Raw genomic sequence first — 20544 nt, 5'->3', positions numbered from 1 at the left:
TAAAAGTAAAAGGGAAAATAAAACAGGGGAAAGATCATTTTAAAAATGCATTTATATATGTAATCCACTACTTTCCCCCGAATATGTCATGGGAGACTCCACCAAAGACTATCCAGCATGAACTGAGAGAGTACAGGTAATGAGCGTGATTGCTGTAGGGAGAGTCCCAAGACAGAAGTAGTACAAAAACAATCTTTAATAGCCTACTTCTGGCAACTTGGCTGTCACAAAGGAGAAAGAAATGAGGAGGAAAGAAACGAGAGATTTAAGGTTTTGAATATATATATATATATATAGATATTTTAAATTTTATCCTCTGTTCTTTGGACGAATTGGTTGCTAGGGTTCACGAAATGCTTGTAAGAGCACAAGCCGTGAACTACACCTGAAATGGGAAGAAGGGTGAGTAGACTGGGCAGCAACACTGAAAGGATGGCGAGGCAGTAAAACACTTAATGTGCTCTGCAGGGGTCTCTGAATATCATATCTCTGTAGTGTATAACAAGAGGTGCATTCATTTTCTATTGTGGAGCCAACTTGTAACCATCTCGACAGTGAGAGAGTGAGTGTATCCACACCTGAAAGGCTCGGTGCAAGTGTCAATCGAGGCTCTACCAGTTTTCCTCTGCATTCTGCATCAGCATCCAGGAGTTTGATTATTTTCTCTTATTTTCGCTTGCACAATCATGGTTATATTTCCACAAGGCACGAACTCCAGAGTCAAACTGAACGACTGCTCTGTCAGTGGATTAAGCATCCGCCCTTAGAAGAAGGAATGAAAACAGCAAAAGAAGCGAAGTAAGTTAGGAAACAAACAATCATGCTGTCCCAGTACAATTCTTTCGTCCCAGATTCTCATCTCAAATTCGAAAGAGGAAGGATTAGTAATCTCTATTAATAATCACGACGGTGTGTCGAGGAATGAAGTTGTGCGAAATGTACAGTAGCTGGTGAAGCACTGTGGAGTGAGAAGCCTAAGATGTTCATCCAAGGTCTATTTCAGACAGAAAAAGTGGGCGGGGGAGCATGAGGAAGAGGGGGAGTCTGTAAGGCGGGCAAGCCTGGTTCAAATCCTAGGCCAAGTTCCGGTTGCCGCTCAGCCATATGCTGGAGGACAATTAAGCTCTTTCATCTCTGGTCTGTGATCCCCATATTCGGCATCTGAAATGATTTGTCGCTCTGGTCCATCCCGAACCCAGCTTCACCTGCCGAGCACAGGAGAGAGATCCCAAAATTAGCCAGTGCCGGGCTGCTCCTTTTTGAGTGCCAACCGGGCATTACACTCTCATTGTCAGATACTTCTCAAGTGTGATAATTTGAGGCAACTAGTTTCAGATTGATTGATTAACTTAGTATTTTAAACATAAAACGAAACACCAGTTCTTCTTCTGAATACAGTCCGCGCCCGTTGATATTTCACTTTTGCGGCATTATTTCCATTCCAGCATATCTGAAGCCTCCTATTGTGATAGATTTTTTGCAAACTTCTGGTGGAGAGGTTTTCGTTCTCTTTTCTTTTCGGAATGGGATGTTGAAGGATCTTGACTTTCGTCGCCATTGACCCATCGGTCATTTATTAACCCCGCAGTCAGAGAAACAGAAGAAAAAGCTTTGATGGCATCCATAATGCCTGCGTGCTGGCACCTTCTCACAGTTAACCATGAGCTTGTGGGTATTCTCATCTACCAGCGTGCTGGAATTCGGCTGTCATCAGCTAGTCACCGAGCGCATCCGCTCCCCGGAACCCAATTCCGTGGATGACCTCCGTGGATGAACTCCGTTGATGGCTCGCATTCCACCATAACCTCGTTCCACGGCGCTTAGTTGCCGTCCGGTTCGCAGAATATAAAAAACCAGAAGCACCGTTAAAAGAGATTTACGGAGTGGAATGATGTGGCAGGATGCATCGCAACTGGATGAGAGGCCTGACGCGATTCGATTCCAAGAGGAGGCATTCGCCATGACAAAGGTAACTTATGGCCGAGTCAGCGTGATGACATCCTGGTCTAATTTGGTCGGCTTGCTCATGAGGCTTTACATCGCACAATAAGACCAACTCGGGTCTCTGTTCGGGATGCAGTACATTGGCTTACCTTGGAAGAAGCTCTGGAGGATATTTTCACGATTTTGATGCCACTCTGTCTGTGGGACTGCGTTATAGACACGATTGTGTGGAATTCTGCTGGGTTGCGCTCCGATCGGCGTGCAGAGGTAGTGGTTTCAGAGAGGGTTGGGCTTTTTTGCGGTCGTTCTGTGCAGTACAAGTGGGTGCTTAGACGGAGTTGTAACAGGGGACGGTGAAGGCGTTGGTGGTTGGCGGTGAAGAAGCGAGCAAAATTGTGAGCAGTATCGAAGGATTTGGAGGAGTTTTCTTAAGAGTTCCTTCTTTGCTTGTCGTTCCGTTTCCTTTACTTGCTTAGTGTGGCGTTGCCGGTGCTATATGATTTGTAGCCATGGGTGTGGAAAAGGCGCCTCCTCCAATCATCTCGACTTTAAACCCGAATGCGAGTGTGTTTGTGCCTGCGTCTCTTCATGTGCTATCGGAAAAGGATGGGATGCCTGACGATGTTGTGCCTCCTCCGACGGATGATCGTATCGCACCGGGGCCATACTCCGACGAGTGGTGGCACCTAATGGAAACCGATTCCGCTTTCCGACATCAGTATTTGTCAATGTGTCCAAATGAACAGGAGAAGAATATCCTTGCGGAAGAGTTTGATGTGAGTGCAGACTCTGACGATTTTTTCAGTTACCAAGAGAAACTTGCTCTTCAGGAGGAAGAGGAGGAGTTGGCTCGTAAATTGGCGGAAATCGGTAGGTTCTTGCTGATACGAGTCTCGATTTGGAGCATTCGCAGTTTTTGGTGTTTTGGGCGGTACAGGCGTCATCTGCTGATCTAGTTTCCTGTTGCATCAGCTTAGAAGCTTTGAAAGACGGTTAGTTTGCGTAGCGAATTGTGCTTACGGGATAGTGATTCTGGTTGCCGCTGATTTGTTTTGTTGTAAGAAGTTCTTTTGTAGTTGATAACATCGCTAGTTTGTTAGTTCAGGTCGCATCGGCACCTGCTGTTTGTCTTTGGTCGGTGTTTTCACTTACAAAGTGAGATTTCTTCTTGGCGCTTTAGTAAGTGTAAACTGCTCTATGTGACTCCGCAGACTACCTTGAGGATGAGGATCTAAGCCTCACTACTACAAATAACTGCAAAGACGTGAAGTCCCCCAAGCAGCAGTTGCAGGTACCGTGGTCCAAGAACTCTTTTCAGTATCAGAATAAGGCCGTGTCATACAAGGCGGGTGGTTACACTAGAAAGACGAATGCTTACCACCGTATTCATCAGCCGCGCACGGATATGTAGATAGATTAAATTATTCGTGTACTTCTAAGCGCTGTGTGGTCGCTGTGCATTTTAAAAAGGTAGTATTATAATGTCGTGTACAATGATCTCCGGAAATGTAGTTAAGCTCGCACTTCTGTCAGTCTTTTTGGTCTTCAAATTCTATCGTCACCCTTTGTTGAGCGTTGTCGTTACGCTAAAATGCTACGGCGGTGGCATGAAACTTTACAGAGATCTTAAGGTCAGACTGCTTGCTGTTCCCGATTCTTTGAAAGATCATCCCATGCTCATGTGAATTTGTGCTGTTGGTCGGTGCAGCAATTGTTTGCCATAAAGGTTATTATTTAGTATAAGTACTTCCAATAGTCATTTTGACGTTTCGATTGCAAATGTGCTGGATGTCCGCTTCATCTGTTCTAGTGGCTGCCTCGGCCTTACAAATTGATGGATAAGAGGCTTACAAATTGTGTCATTAGTGCATGGCATTTGCCATTCACAGATATCGCAATTTGTAACTCTCTCTGGAGCTTATCGATTTGTGGGCTTTTTCAATGCCCAGAAAACAATCCTGAGGAAACTTCGAATGTCGGTTGTCTTGGGAATGGCAATACGAGAAGTTGAAATTAATTGTATCGGTTGGGTTTGCTCCGAGTACAGGATACATGCTCGAAATGACAAACAGTTGGCTTTAAGCGTTTAGAACAATTTGGGGTCCGTGCAAACAAATCGAAGTGATTAAATTGTTATTTACTGAGGCGTGGGTTTTCGCTAATGTTTCGTTCAGGAGTGACGTGATGCGATCGTTAGCAGAGGCTCAACTCTGTTCATATGATCGTTTGCAGCTAGATCCGATAATAATGCCTGCTTATTTTTACCCTTGGATCCGATAGAACTGGTACTCAGGCCGAATTGGAGACAAACTCCCAGCGACGCCATTTATGTATTCTTATCACTTTTATATTGGACTGTTTCACATTTAGAACATTTAGTAGCAAGGTTGAGAACGCTGGATGAAAAATTCACACTTCAACGTAACTTCCAAGGAACCCATGGATCCTGTTTCGCTCTGCCGTCGAAAATGCTTGCAGACATGCCATTAGATTATCCATGGTATTGAAATTGTTCTATGGAGCTGATTTCAATCAGACAGTCGACAAGATATTTGTATCCATGTACATTTGGAGTGTTATGTCGAAGTGGACAGCTTAGGTAGGTAAATACCTGCATTCTCAATGTTTCATGTTGAGCAATTTGGAAAATGTTTTTCAATGAATCAATTTTGCCTTCGAAAACAATTTTCAATGTTGTTAACAATTAAGTAAAAAAAAAGGATTCTGCCGTGACAGTAAGATCATGTGTGTCACTTCTGGATAAATGCGTTTGACCCCACTTCTTAACTCATTGGTATGCTGCTTAACTAGATGATGTCCAGCAGTTATATTATGTTGATATGTTCTTATATTTTTAAGTATTTTCATTACGACTATGGGTATCATTTACATATGTACTTGAGCTGAAATTTCTTTACTACCTATCAATTCTGTAAATGCTTCAAAAGAAAACGAATATCACAAATTTTTTAATGGGGAAGTGATTTTTATTGTTACAAAATGAAGAGCATGATGAGCCCAAAAAGAATCATTGTACCTCAAGCACCTGCTGACTTCATCACAAGCAGGAGTTGACATGTGCTGTGCTGCCACTACATGTACTCTCAACCATTGAGGCGAGAAACAAATTGGACTAAATTGTACTCTTCACTATACTGTGACTGGTCCCACAACTCTTCTAAATTGTTAAGCATGGCTTTGAGGCCCTTGTTAACTCCTACTGATGCTGCAGCATCACTTTCGTCCTCTCCGGCCTTCATGGATGTGCTAGCCTGTTTGATTACCACATTTTTTGGTCAGCGGCACTCACATTAAATAAGAAAATAACCATGACCTTTATCATCATGATGAGTAAATATTACAGGTTGCAACGAGGCAACACATCCATTTCCAATAATAAAAAGGAATAAAATTTTGTCCTCAGAACTCGACATATTCTAAAGCGAAACAACGAAGCTAGACAACAACGAATAAGATGACAGTAATCTTACCTTTTGAGCGTTTTTAGAAACTGTAAAAAGGTCGAGAAGCTGTGTAGTATCCATTGTATTTAGACTAGCATTCTCTGCATTTATGACAGTGTTCGCTACTGAGATTTTGAAGCGCTGGAGGCTCATGATCTTCTCTTCAAGTGTTCCACGCATAATGAGTCTGTGGACATTGACTACTCGCTTTTGTCCTAACCTATGTGCTCGATCCATTGCCTGAAAAAAAAATTCGGGTTGAAAGTCAAGAAAAATCGAAAAGGGAAAATGCGACATTTCGAAGAACAAGCACCAATGAAGATAAACAACTGCTGTACCCTCAATGTTGAACTTACAATACAGATATGATACGAAAGTTCATTTGATAATTAATTACCTGCAGGTCGCGCATGGGGTTCCAGTCATGCTCCATGAATACGACTGTGTCCGCTGCAGTTAAATTCAGTCCTAGACCTCCAACTGATCACCCAACATAAAGGTAAGTGATGGATCATGCACAATTTTACTTTGAAAATTCCAAAGCGCTTCCAATCTATGCACAGGGAAATTCGTATCAAAGATGACAGAGATTGTGAATGAGCTTCACAACTCATACAAACGCCCTAGATAAAAATAGCATCCATTGTTACGAGAGAAGTGCGCACCATGAGTGGTGAGAAGTAGCACATCAATGGTGGGATCGGAATTGAAGGCTTTGACAATATCGAAACGTTTGTCTGACTCCACCGATCCATCCAATCGCAAGTATGTCACCCTGTACCCATTAGCGACTACACATTAATATCGATCCACATGGAATTTTCTTCACAACAAAATAAGATACATGAAAAAGTAAATTGCAAAGAGCGTATACATGTACCAAAGTCTTTAAGGACTGACCCTTTCATGTGTGTTTGGAAAAGGTCCTTTTCTATGATGTCCAAAAAGTTCTGCAACCAAACCAAGAATGTAAGATCTTAGCACAGAACTTCACTAACTAAACTTCAGGAGGCCTACAAAACATTGCCTTCGTATACTCTGTTAATATCCCTTGTTCGATTATAGGTAGGAATTCGGAAAATAATAAAATTTCCGAATCTTTGGATTAATTTCTGAAAAAGCGTGCAAATATACCACAAAACAAGGAATCTCAGAGCTTGTGGTAGATTACTCCACTAGTTATAAAAAGTAAGATAAGTGAGAGGTCTTATTACTCAAGGTAATACATTGATGCAGCCAGAGGGTAGCAACATAACGTAAAACGGGTACCTTAAGTTGGGCAAAGATAAGAACACGATGATGACCTCCTTCTGGACTGGCAGAACTTTCAGCTGCCGCAGGTACCCCAATACCGCATTCTTCTAAGATATCCCGAAGAGCCTGAAGTTTGGGCGCATGATGTAGTTCATGTAGGTCTTTGGCGCCACTTTGAGCAATTGCATCAACATGCCGCGCTGCTTGTCTCTCGTCCTCCAATACAAGCAGAGGATGACTACAAAGCTTCCGCAGGTATTGCAGTGCCTGCGATCCCTCACAAACATCAAATCCTTGAGCAGTGAAATACTATTTTGCTACTTGTCATGCAGGGGAGTCTTTTCAGATAGACACCATGAACGTTACAGCTCAGACTTTTTCCCTGGCATCAAAGAACAGTCTAGAGTACATGCGTCATGAGAAAGAAAGCCAAGCCACAACATGCACCTGGAAAACATGAGTGGAAGGAGCGCTGGCTGTTCGGGCTTCTGAAGCATCAGGACCACCGTAATGCTCTACTAATGAAGAGATTTCTTGTTTTGCCTGGGAATGAGAAAAATCTTCATACAGCTGTAACTGCAATGGGCTGAGATCACAGTATCGATCTTGAATAATTTTTGGTGGAAGATCAGCGAGCACTTCGTCTTTCGTACGGCGCAACAAAAATGGCATGACCTTCATTAAATAAATCTTGGGTGTCAGAAAGTGTTCAAGATGTACCAGATCAGATTTGAAGTAGGACTCAACGCTCCTCAGTAACGCACTACAAAAGCTTACAGATATGGTTCACATCGAAAGGACCTAAATCAAAGAATTAATGAAGGCACTGCAGGTCCTGTGCCCTAACTGCATCCCTGAAAATCTTTCAAACTTTGGTTCAACAAATCGTTGTTCTCACGTGAAACATTACGTGAGAACAATGTTCAAACCCATATTACAAGCGATGTTCACGAAGTAATCATATCATCAGCATCGCCTTTAACAATAATTACATATAATACCTGCTTATGAAGTGCTTCCATGGCCAACACTCCAGCCTCAGCTTCTTTTGAAGAGCATTTACCTTCCCTAGACGCTTGTAATGGTTTCCCATAATTAGCTTGAAACTGCAAGTGAAAAACTATATTATTCACATACTCTAATAACATGTCATGTACTCTTAGCCAGGAGAATAATCTCCTTCGCTTAGCAACGTCATAGATTCAAGCCCAAAAAATTTAAATTCATGTACACAGGCATAATAAAAATGATAAACAAGTATAAAAAAGACTTGAATGACAAGAATCTTCTACATACCTGGCGCTCAGTGCCTAGGAAACCAGGCATGAGGAAGTCAAATAGAGACCAAAGCTCCAGAACGTTATTTTGGATGGGAGTTCCTGACAGTAAAAGCCGATGATCAGCCTGTACACGTTTAGCAGCCATTGTGATCTTTGACTTCGCACTCTTGATAATGTGACCCTCATCGAGAATGCAGTAGTTCCACACCTGCGTTGCCAGATAGTCGATATCTTTACGCAAAACATCATATGATGTGATAATTATGTTATGCTTTGGAAATCGAGATCGTAGATCGATTCGCTCTTGAGGCGACCCCGCGTATTGTAGGGGATTTAAAATGTCAGTTGGTATGAATTTCTCAATCTCGAAAGCCCAGTGTCCTACCAAAGTGGATGGACATACCACCAGCGATGGAAGAGGGGCTACATCGGGACTCTTGGATACAGCAAAGGCATTTGCTCGTTCAACAGTATCAGATGCAACAATGGCAGACGCTTGGAGGGTTTTACCCAAACCCATATCATCACACAAAATGCCGTGCAGTTTGAAACGCTTCAAAAATGCAAGCCAATTGATGCCTTCCTGTTGGTACCTGGAATATAAGGATAATTTTTCAGATTTTCGAAATACGACAACAAAACATAACACTAAAATAATCTGGAAAGCAGGAAAACCATGTATAATTATTCGAGTAAAAGGAATAAATATTCTAGAAGGCAGCAAAAGGGCAAGTACTCAAAAGAGGAGAAGTCTAAATCAGACCCAACTCCTACTTAAAATGCAAAACACTGTCAGCACAACGATAATCAGCTTATCTTGCATGTATAACTTCGCAAGATTCGGAATTCACCTGCGCAAAGTGACATTGAGTGGAAATTGTAATTTGTAATCATCAACCTGTGAGTTATCTAATAGCTGCTCCAGGAACCGTGTATCATCTGCACTCCTTGATGCTTGGAACTCATCAAGCCCTTTAGGAGGAGGCACTCCACGAGCTAACGGAAGAAGAGGAACAAGGGCTGCAAAACTTTTTGTGACACTTTGACGAACATGGTGATTGGAATCACTCATACAACCCAGCAAGGGGACAATAAGCAAGGAAGCGTAAGCCACAAGCTCCGTGCCTAGACCCTCAACCAGAGCCGTAATTAGCATTCCTGAACCTTGCCGTGCTTCAACGGACGTAGTGTCACCCAACATAGGCACGGCTGTAATTAAGACAGATGCCATCACAGGCTCGAGCATGGTCTGAGCCGTGGCAGTCAGGCATCTGGAAGCTACGAGTCGGACTGCTGCATGGTCATGCCGGACACAGGCGAAGATTGCTGGCAAAAGTAACAGCATTTTAGGATGCAGAGCCTTGTCAACCACTGGAGCCATGGACCTCACCACCTGCATGAGCCAGTTTAGCAATGGCACGTTTCTGTAAAAATTCTGAACTGTGTAAAAGTGAATCTTCTGAATAATCTAAATATTAATAATTCAAGAAATTTTTCTCCAACTGGACTTAAAGCAACAAGGGAACGGCACAAGGTCTGACTGTAAAACAGCCTACCTGAAGGTTAGTGATGAGAGCCTGAGGTTCAGCAGTTAAAACAGGAAGTACAATGGAAGCTTGATCACTAGTGGCAAGAGCTGGTTGTCCAAAGCTTTCAGTCAAGCAATCCCACAATTTTGGAAGCTGGTTCAATAATGAACTACCAAACTTGTTACATAAAGACTTCAGTGCCGATTCCGCTCCACGTCTGGTGATCGCCCCTTCGGCTCTTGCTCTCTCTTCAATGGCAGACAAAGGTGCTACTTTTGCATGCTTATTACCTTTCCCAGAAGAGGGCACTTCAGCTTCTTCGATGCTAACTGCACTTGCATTAGCTTGAGTGGCTTTTGGTGTCTCCACCGGATCAGCACAAGTTAATGCGCACAAGTTCTTAATTAACTTCTCGTTTGGACTAGGTTTTCGTCCTACGCATTGCACGATAATTTCCGCTAATGCCTCTGCTGCAGGTTGTTGAAGTGCTTCTTCCTGCAAAGCCAGAGCAGACTCGTAACTATCAATTCAAAACAATAACATGGAAGATCAAATTATTCTTCACAACCTTAGAGAAAACATCAGGACTCATACAGTTAGCAGATTTCTGATTAGAAATTTTCTAAGTCGGAATTAAAAGTAGCATCATAACAAGGAACTTAACAAAACCTGTTCACGTTTTATTGCAGCCATCAATGGCTGAATAATAGGATTAAGCTTCACGGGAAGTTCACCCATCCAGACAACAGCACCCGCAAGTGATGCCAACACACTCATGTGCAAATTACCCTGCAATTCCAGTAACAAGACAAAGAGATTGAAGCAAAGATTCCAAGAAAAAAATACACAAATAACAGAACAGTCTAAAAATAAAAAGCTATTTCATATGCTCCAACCTTCACGTTACCATCTTACTACAACGATTGTCTAAGTCACAAGTTCATCAGACCTGGACTACTTGGAGGTATCCAGCCGTAGCCAGCAAGCGTTGGCGAGCCAATTCCATTGAATCCGAAGCAGACGTTGACTTATCATCAGCATCCCCATGTGGCTGACTTGGTTGCACAAGTTTACTAGCCAACTCTATTGCTGCTTCAGCACTAATGGTGTCAATTGACGGTAAGCTGGCAAGAACAGAGCGCTTGAATGTTCCTAACGATTCCGTGTGTTTAATAAGAGCCCCAGCCTCCGTGCGCATTTTAGCGAACATCCTGGAAAGCTCTCCGTATGGTGCACTGGATCCTGGTGTTGGGGATGAAGGGTCTCCAATACCCAGAAGCTCCAGCAGTCGGACCAGCATGGGTTGTACAGCTGTTGCCGCTTCTGAGGACTTATCGTGGTCCATTCGGACCCTCATTTCCTTAAACCATGATACAATAACCATTGATGCTACCTGTTTAAAAAACAAAGACATTACTTTAGTAAGTTAGATCTCATTTCCTGTTGTTATAAGAAATTTTATTCCCTACTTCAGACAAATTGAGTAGCATACCTGGCGTTGCGTGCCTAGGGACGAGGATAACAGCTCAGTTAGCAAATTGGCAACAGTAGGAAACAGTGCGGAAGGTAATGAAGCTGCAAGTATGCCGAGGGCTCTAGCCGTAGTCACGCGCATAAGAACTGCAGATTTTTCGCCGTCAGCTCCAACAATCACATGAAGAAGATCCCGGACCTTGTTGTTTGGTCTAGGGGGTTGCCAGCTGGATTCCCCAACTGCCGGTATCTCCCCACGAACTGCCTTCAGCTTGGCAACTGCTCTTCCTCTGCTTTTCCTGGGCAGTGAATTCGGTGAATACATTTTAGAAGTCTCCAAAGGAGCACCCGCGGCTGTGCTTGCCAATTTTAACCACGATGATAAATATGAAGTTGCTTCTTCTGCAAGCTTTTCTTCAGGACACTGCTCAAGAAGATGAAAACCATGACATCAGTAACCTACACATTAAAAGCATTTCTATTAAGACCTGAAGGGGAACAAATTCTGATAACATGTTCAAGCCCAGTCATTGAGAAGTTTCATAAAATAAGCGTAAAAATAAGTGTACTAAAACACCCCGAATGTCGGGAGCATTTCAAACTTATTCAACCCAGCAACAGCACTGGCAGTTGCATAAAGAGAAAGCAGATGGGAATTTTAGAAAGTACATTTAAAATCAGCACGAAGGCATTCATCGTCATTTGACCATTAAATTAGGAAGTTATCTTTAAAAAGATAGACAAGATTTCAACAAGAAAGATGTCATTTCAAAACATCTACGATCTACGGTAATGCCAATGAACAGCTCAACAGAAAGACGTATATAAGAGTAATGCCACTAACTTGAAGTAGCAATCGCCACACACGCTGAGAGCATTGAATAACAGCCTCATCTGACTCAAGAAGCAGATTTTGGAAGACCATTCTCAAAGCATCACCCAATATAGGGACAGCCCAGGAACTTCCGGTGTCCCCCTTTGCTCTGTAATCTCCGGACTCCAGAAGCCGCTCCTGCAAGATCGAATACAAAGATAAATCATAACACATATGTAAGAATGAAGTCATCAATACGTGTACTGGAAGAGTCCAAAAAGCTTATTCAACACACTGCTCGCTCTCCATACTGCATTCATACATTTAGATTATCAAAAATCGTCACAACTAACCAGCTCAGGGGCAGCAGCTTCACACACACGAAATATAAACAATCGATAAACTGCATTTTATCACCATTTTCGAATTAATGTTAGAACTAGGCGTATAGAGGGGAATAAAGACTAGGTCAAACCAGAGTTCGTATAGCTGCAAGGCGGACAGAGGTGATATTGTGGCGCATGAAAGGCCACAGCCGTGGGGCTAAAGTCGAAAGCAAAAATGGATCGTCTTCTACACCGGTTGCACTATCGCTCCCTGAGATTTCATCCATCATAGTCTCATTCAAATCTAGCAACATTGGCTTTTCCATCACTGTTTTTGACTCCACTTGTGGCTGGGAATACAGCTCAGCTAACAAGTGCATAACACTGCCACAATACAAGAACATGCTCTGTAAATAAACTGGATTTAACCAATAGAGAACAGAGCTTCGCGGAGGATGAAGCAGGGTATAATTGAAACTCACCTACTAGTTGATGGGCTGAGGTCATCCAGGTCCAGCAAGATATCCCAAAGGGACAACAGGATAGCAGTGACATGTTTTGCACCAGCAGATGCAACTATAGCAGCTGCTGCTGGAGTCAAAGCCTCTGCAGCCACTGCCCGTACATCATCGTCTGCGTCCTCCAAGCCTGCCATGCAGGCCGGAAGGACTCGAGGTAATAGTTCCTGCAGCATTTCCTGTGCAAGATAACCAAGATTGACGCCTCAAATCAAGGCTTACTACAAATTTTATTGTGCAAAACAAAAAATTTGCTATCGTTGTTTTGAAGCTTATTACTGAAAGCCCATAAGATGTCTAATTACGAGCTTGTTGAGGGTTTTGCAAATCTTTGTCTAAGCATGACATGCTTCAAAAGGTACAACACAGAATCCTTTGAGGTTAAAAAACATCTTTAACATGTTTCGCTGAAAACCTCGCAAACATGATATTTCATAAAAAAAAATTGCACAGTTCTCAAGATAACGAAGGAACTAAGAAAGATATACCTGACGAACAGCTACAAGATACTTGATACCCAATAGGCTCCCGTGTCGCACCTCCCACTCGGGGCGATTCTGTTGCCCAACTTGTATAAATACCCACACTCGTCTCAAGATGTATCAAATGATAGCCATGTTCGCATTCTGACACTATTCAAACCATGAAACCTAGAATCGTGATAGATACGCAAAGAAAAACCAACCATAATGTTTGATATAACAAAGCTTATCAATTTTTTCTTCAAAGAAGAAACAACTGAATCTGTAACAATAAAGTCTTAAGGATAGAAATTGTCCCGCATCATCTCTACCACCAACAGAACCCATCATATATGCCTCAGTGTCGCAACGTACCTGCATTTGGAGTAAAATGCTCAGTGTTTCATGAACCAGAGGTGGTGGCATCTGCTTCATCACAGCTCCCATCACTTGTGCACATGTTTCCCGAACAGGCGCTACCACTTGATCCGACACATAATCTCCAAACCTGCGTCAACATCACAGTTTCAACGCAAAACCAGACCATCCCAATCCTATTGATTCAACAGTTGTGCGGCTTACAGCACAACTGTCTTATAAGCATAAGAAAGTAAATCTCAACATTAAAAATTCTATCCCAGCTCCATAACCAAGATACATGATACAAAGATGAACCCCTACAACTACTACTAAGTTTATTTACACCCATAAAGCCAATGGATGATGTCAGTATACTTACCGATCAAGGGCAAAGACGCAGAGTAGACGAATAGTACAATCTTGTAGAAATCCGATGTTTGCAGCTAGGGCTTTCTTTGCGGCTCTTACAACCTTTGGGTCGTTGTTTTCTTTCATTACACTTGCAGGAGCAAGAACATGCCAGGACAGATTTGACTGCGAATCACTCTCTGAGTTTGTCTCTACTTTCACATTTACTGGATTTTCTTTCACAGTCAATGGCTCTTCTTTTACTGTTAATGGCTCATCTTTTACGGTCAATGGCTCTTCTTTCATTTCCATGTTAAGATCTAACTCCACCTCCATGTTAAGGTCCAATTCAGGTTTCACAGCACTTAAAGACAGCTCCGACTTGACCATACCCAATTCCAAATCTAGTTCAGGTTTTGACGCATTCGAACCTTCGGTTCTACCCATTTCCAAATTTAACTCAGAATTCATTGCATTTAGGTCTTCAGATTTCAAGTGATCTGGCTTCGATCCTGATTTCATGCAACCCAAACTTAATTCTATTTTAACAGGGACCTGGTCTGCTTTCATCCAGTCAGGCTTGCTGTTTACAACTTCTGGCATCCCAGTCCAATTGTGATTGTGGAAAGCTGGTGATGAATCTTCCTCACCCTTTTTTAATCCTCCATTGTCTTCCTCTGTTGGTATGTCTAAATTTAGATCTATCATACTTTCCTTGTGAGGACTTGAGGATGGAATTTCTTTCTCAGATTCGTTGACATCACAAACTGATGAGTTAATGGGTGTTGATTCTTCCACTGCTTCAGCTTCTGATTCAGACTCCAGAGTTGGGGCCGTGACACCAGCGGATGCTGCTTGAACACTCAGAATTTCTCTCAATGCCATTAAGCTCCCATGTCGTACCTCCCAGACTGTCAAATAGATTCACATTACTGAAATTAGTTGATGTCTGTATATAGACGCCACAACAAACGTCAAAATGGCTGTGAGTAAAGCATAAAAACCGCTAAATGTACTCGATAAATAGTGGATCTAATGAACAGGGATATTAGCGGATATAACAATCTACTTAGGGTGTTTTAAAGTACCAAAACTCCTAAATCCGCGCCAAAACATAACATCGTGTAATAATGTAAATGAGCTGAAATAAACAACATGAACTGGATAAAATAAAACCTGGATCAAACATATCGTTGATGAGGAGCTCCACAATGTGACTAAAGGGCCATTCTCCAACAGTATCTTCCTCTAGATTCTCATTATCTAATACAACATCTACCACAAGCTGCACCACGCCATAACAACTCAAAAGTCACCTCTCAGGCTCAGCATTAGGTACTGAAGCTACAGGATATACATGTATGTTCGACACATCCAAATCCAACCTGTTCAGCAAGAACGAAGCTACATTGCAACAGGAAAAAGTAGCTTCCAATCAGGGAGAAGAAAAAAAGAAAAAAAGAAAAAAAACACGCTAAAACAAATTGCATTACAAAGTAAATTGCATCTTACTTCTACGAGAATATCTAAAACCTACACTAATGTCCAAACTAACATACCTTCGTATCTCCACCCTGTGCCTGCTCAGACATAACAGACTTAGTTTGTTTAGTACGCTTAGCAGTCGGCTCCTCAACTTCCTCTTCCTCTCCCCACTCTTTCGCACCATCTTTAGGTAACACCTTGGCTTTCCGTTTCAACATGTTACGCTCTCTAGCGCTTAAAGTTCTTGAAAGACCACCTGGTACCATAGTAGCCACTAGTTCATGAACCTCCTGCTTATGAGGTTGTGGTTGAACAAAAAAGTCTCGAGCTGATGCTTCTCCATTAGTGTGAGCTGCTCCGCGATGTCCTAAGAGATCTTCGTCACGAATCATATCATTGACATCCATGAACTGCTCGCATCCATCAAGTCCTGAACCAACCTCCATGATACCCGTTAGAACCACATCTTCACTAAAAATAGTCTCAAGTACTGCATGCTTTCTTGAGGCACCTGCAGCGATCGACTGATATTGTACAATGGAGCAACATATGCAAAGTGAGAAGCTCACCAAGATTCACACAAAGCAATAGTCATGCATCGTGTCAGATTAATTTATAACAAAATTTCCTAAAGGACCCTCGTTTGAATAACTTGACAAGACGAACAAGAAAAATAAATACATCTAACCTAAGCGGCGACGCAGATTCTGTTTCTGACGAGCCAACCGTTCAGCAGGGGTTTTGGAGTTGTCAACTCCCACGTCATATTCTTGTCCTCCAGATGATAACAACTGGGCCCCATTTTCAAGCACTCCTTGCATGTCAAACCTGCACGTCGCAAGAATTAATAAATTGCAGGAATCCTGGAGAAGCTTTCAAAAACCCTAATCCGACATTCAATTAAAACTGCTAGCTCATCAGTTGCTCTAAACCGAATGCATAAATCCTCTTCCAGATCTAGCCATCCGCAGATTTAACCCGATCATTCATAGACACATCAGACAAAACAACAGTCATCACAAACAATCAGCACATGAACTTGATAGATGAACGTATTAACAGAAGAATACATCAATAAGACCTGCTTCTTTAAATACGTAATAAGAATTTTTACCTCTGGAAAGTAAGAGCACCATTTTCACTCTCATGGAAAACCAGGTTCTCTAAATTGCTCTCAATGTGGCCCTTCTCTCCTAATTCTGCTTCAGCTTTTGCAAGCAAATCCTTCACGGTTACATGCGGCACATTTTCTGCAATAGCTCCAATGGCTTGCGCAGATGCCACCCTTGTATCCCAGCTCTTGCTCCGCAAAAATTGCCTTACCTGCAAATATTATAGCATTTGTCATCGCAACTTAAAAGTTGTAAGAGGCTTCTGAACTAGGTGTAACCTCAATCAAAGACACTGCTCAAAGTATAATCTATTTGTCAGCATTGAAAATCTAATTAGAATTATTTTTGTTATTGTTATTGTTGTTATTGTTATTATACCCGTCTAAGAAGTGGTCGAAGTTCTCCTCGGTGCTGCTTTGCAATTTCACCAATTTGTCGAGCTGCTGTCCTCCTTGTGGTTGATGTGGATCCCGCTGTTATTCAATTAAGGTGCACAATCCCTCAACAAAGACATGGAAGACGCACGGAACTTTAACCAACACACAATTAGACTAGAGCCAAAGCGGAAGGATGAGATATCACCGAGAACTTTCAAATGATACCACCTAATGATAGGTTTATGATGGGTCAGACTAAAACGCACAACTTGAAGGTATACCGTGCCTTCCTGTACATCCAGGGTGCAAGGAGAGACCGCAAAAGCAATTTCAAAACATCATGATAAATCTTTAGAACAATCCGGGTGCAAGAAACATCTTATGACATGTCAACGAAGCCATATATATTTATCAAAATAAAATAAAATAAAAATCGATCCACTTCAACATCGGCTTGACGGTCTAACTACTTAGACGGGCATAATCGTTTTAGCATCTGATGGTGAACGTAACTAGACAACAAGAAGAAAGGTAAAAGGGTTTCTCAAAGAAAATCGAAATGGAAGCATGCGCTAGAAGTGTGTGGATACTGTCAAGAAGCGTAAGAAGGCGGTGCAGCCGGGATGTCTGCTGAGCCATTGTGAAAGATGTCACACCTGGCCTCCTCGTTTACACTCGCACACCACAGTCCCGGGACAGCCGCAATACTGCAAGATACGGAAGCCCGATTACTTGGTTCCCCAACTTCTGCTGAAGTTTTGCCGGATAACCAGAATCTTGCCTTTCCATATCCTTCCTCACCTCCACGTCCACTCCTCTCAACAACGTTTACATCCCAAAATCCACTCACATAAATGGGAAATGAGCAAGAAAGGGACACAGTTACCCCTGAAATTCACACTCACAGCCGTCCATAATCACCACAAATCAAAGGATTTCAATTCTGTAAAATGCCTCCTTCAACTCAGGAATCATATGTAGCAGCAGCAATCGCCGACTTCGAGAGCTTCCTTCAAATGTCCATCATGTGGCGCATCCTTGAAAGTAAGCGAACAATATCACCTGTACAAGACATTTGAGAAAGAAAAACGAAAATATAAGCAAACCAGAACGAATATGAAAATTTCCATAAAGAAAATTAAAACTATTATCACCCAATCTCCAACTTAATATCAGACTTCAAAATAAATGATGCTCGACTGATCTGGACCGCAGGGCTGCAATATACTTCTCATGAATATTGAGCAGAACAAGGGTTTAATGAGCAGAACAAGGGGAAATCCACCTCATGAAGCGTGATTAACTGTAAGCTGGAAGCATTTAGTCTATCTGGAATATCATGAAAAGCAACTTTCTGAATGCCTCTCAAATGACTGCGCATCATGTTCAAGCATACAAACGAAGGAGATTGAAAATGGATGAGGGAAAGAAATATTGAATACAGAATTAAGTCCAAAGATCATTTCAGGTCTTCTTGATGCTAGTAGCTGAAAAATATTTAACTGGTTGGAAACGAAAATTCATTGTAGCAAGACGAAGGAGCTTTAATCTATGATCTGTTCATGCAAATATTAAGCAACATAAATTTGTACAATGCCCGCTTATTCTGCTCTGGACCCCCAAACTTCAATTGTGTGGGATGCAATCCCCTAGAAGTAGGTAATAGAAGACATAAAAAGAATATTGGCATGTGGAATGATACAAGTCCCTTATTGAGTTCCTGCTACTACTCTACAAACAGACTATTCAGATGATCTCATGTCAAACCTCATGGAGATTGACCTATCCCTATGGCGGCTAAAAAAACCTCCATATACGGCCATTCGAGCCAGATAAGCATCTTAATGCTGTTCAATAAAGCACAACGGTAACAGACATACTCACATAATGACCTAAAAAAGGTAGAACCATCTATTTGGTACTTGTACTCTGCGTACTGATTAATGATTAACAAAACATCTTTGTAACAGCAATCTTCAATTTCCCTTAACCACAATCTGATGCTTGACTTTAGGACCAATAAGGTTGTATCTAAAAAGAGGGTAATAAATTACAAGGTTTTTAACTCCTACCACTACTACTAAAATCAGCTCGAGCTCATAAAACGTGAAATAATATTAATATTAATACTAATATATCCACCGTACGAGTAGCTAAACCCTTTCGGATACCATGATCGACTTGAAAATATGAATTGAACCTATACTGCTAGAACTGGTGCACCCTTAAACCTAATGAACTTGACCTGATCATTCATCAGGTTTGCTAGGTCGAAGGCATGCAGCTAAGTTCAGCCAAGCTCGAATAGTTCTGCCATGTCTCTCTCAGAAAAGAAACGATCATCACCTCTACCAACCACTCTCGCGCATCACTTTTCCATGGAATTCGAATGCAATGCCCAGGGTAAAAATGGGAACATAATTGAGGTAGAGAAACCATGCAATTTCCAGACTACACAACAGTCGGTGTAATAAAACCTGGAACATGATGATGCGGGCTACGGAGACTAAACACAACGCAGTTCCTGTGAACTTATAAACATGGCTGTCGGTACCTATCAAGAACTGTTCAGATAAGAAACAGCATTGCCTTTAGAGCCTTAACCCCAAGAAGAAAAAGAAGGAGGTGAATGGGCAGATGCCTATGCTACACCGCAAATCAACCCCATGTGTGACACCATGCCCTCTTTTCACAATTGATTCTAAGCGCGCGCAAAGGCCGAAACCATACTCCATACGAGCAGCGAAACTGATACGATGCCAATGAAACCGGTCCCCAAATCCACCAAAAGTCTACACCTATACCACGATCAAGACAGAAAGAAGGTCAATGCCTTGTACCCCAATTGTGTAATTCCTTAGACGTACCCCACACGCACACGCATACTCAAGCCGCCTCGCGACTACCCACGCTCGTTCGCTCAATCTCACCAAGCCGCAGCAAAATATACCTGGTGGGTATCCCCCGAGGGTTCCCGAATCACCGAAAAACACGCCCTGGAGCTCAATGCGCGGCCTACAACGCTCTCGGTGCGGATGCGAACAATTGCACCCAAAACCCGAACCAAGCAATTGCTGGCACCCAACTCCCCCAAAAAACGATAGCGAGCAAAGAAGGGAAGAAATCGGAAGAAACTAATGAGGAGAGAAGGAAAGCAGCAACAAAAGAAACAGAGTAAGAGAGAAGAAAGGAGAAGATTGTCAAAGAGGAGGAAGGGAAGGAAGAGCAGGAGCAGCAGCAGCAACAACAGGAAGAGGAGGAAGAGGAGGGAGGAACAGAATAGTGGGGAAAGGGAGGAATAGAAACAAACAAACAAACAAACAAAAAAGAAAAAAAAAAAAAAAAAAAAAAAAAAACACGGCGGGTAGTCGGGAGGGAGGGAGGGAGAGAGGGGGAAGAACTGAAGGAAGAAATGAAGGAAGGCGGGGGTCTTGGGAGAGGGTGGGTCTTGGGTGTGGGTCTTGGAGGCGGGAGGGAGTGCAAGGAAGGAAGGAAGTGAGGGAGGGAGGGAGGGATAGATGGATGGATGGATGGATGGATGGATGCTGGGCAGGGCTTTGCTCTCTCCCTTTCTCTCATTCTCATCCGCTCTGCAAGTCCAGTCCACCTCTCCAAGCCCCCCGTCCCCCAACTGCGACGCGCTCTCCCCCGCGCGTCCGACCACGCGCGTAACCGTGCGGGGCTGCGTCCGTCCGTCCGTATTGGCCGCCTGAGCTTTCTTGCGCCGGGTAACTTGGCCGCGCTGGCTGCCACGTCAGCCCCGTCGTCGTCCAGGCGGTGCTGGTTCCTTCCCCCAAGA

General features: G+C 42.7%; 2 protein-coding genes across 6 annotated transcripts; one reads left to right on the top strand and one right to left on the bottom strand.

The window, feature by feature from the left end:
- The first annotated feature begins 2089 nt into the window (after positions 1-2089).
- Positions 2090-4683, top strand: LOC112280247 (uncharacterized). Of its 2 annotated transcripts, XM_090248676.1 has the most exons (3): positions 2090-2814; positions 3156-3235; positions 4119-4683. In XM_090248676.1, the coding sequence occupies exons 1-3, from the start codon at positions 2454-2456 to the stop codon at positions 4122-4124; spliced, it is 447 nt and encodes a 148-aa protein (XP_090104802.1). In that variant the 5' UTR covers positions 2090-2453; the 3' UTR covers positions 4125-4683. The 2 variants fall into 2 exon arrangements, with proteins under 2 accessions (XP_090104802.1, XP_024371296.1); XM_024515528.3 differs by lacking the exon at positions 4119-4683 and having other exon boundaries at positions 3156-3630.
- A 226-nt stretch (positions 4684-4909) lies between these two features.
- Positions 4910-20029, bottom strand: LOC112280245 (TATA-binding protein-associated factor BTAF1). 4 transcript variants are annotated; one of them, XM_024515525.3, is made up of 28 exons: positions 19696-20029; positions 17632-17807; positions 17336-17452; positions 16747-16841; positions 16371-16579; positions 15945-16084; positions 15331-15686; positions 14948-15056; positions 13803-14682; positions 13439-13571; positions 13091-13159; positions 12567-12781; positions 12234-12468; positions 11789-11956; positions 10964-11368; positions 10421-10864; positions 10141-10260; positions 9499-9966; positions 8794-9335; positions 7959-8535; positions 7664-7768; positions 7110-7337; positions 6678-6929; positions 6309-6358; positions 6074-6183; positions 5806-5888; positions 5436-5648; positions 4910-5216 (listed from the first exon to the last, which is right to left on the bottom strand). In XM_024515525.3, the coding sequence occupies exons 3-28, from the start codon at positions 17382-17384 to the stop codon at positions 5049-5051; spliced, it is 6423 nt and encodes a 2140-aa protein (XP_024371293.1). In that variant the 5' UTR covers positions 17385-17452; positions 17632-17807; positions 19696-20029; the 3' UTR covers positions 4910-5048. The 4 variants fall into 4 exon arrangements, with proteins under 4 accessions (XP_024371293.1, XP_024371294.1, XP_090104801.1 ...); XM_024515526.3 differs by having other exon boundaries at positions 17651-17807; positions 19696-19952; XM_090248675.1 differs by having other exon boundaries at positions 17651-17807; positions 19613-19927.
- Positions 20030-20544: the final 515 nt, after the last annotated feature.

The sequence above is a fragment of the Physcomitrium patens genome, chromosome 3, assembly GCF_059467195.1.
Source record: "Physcomitrium patens ecotype Gransden chromosome 3, ASM5946719v1, whole genome shotgun sequence".
Taxonomy (NCBI): domain Eukaryota; kingdom Viridiplantae; phylum Streptophyta; class Bryopsida; order Funariales; family Funariaceae; genus Physcomitrium; species Physcomitrium patens.
Note: the sequence above shows the minus strand (reverse complement) of the source record. Positions and strands in the feature narration are given on the sequence as shown.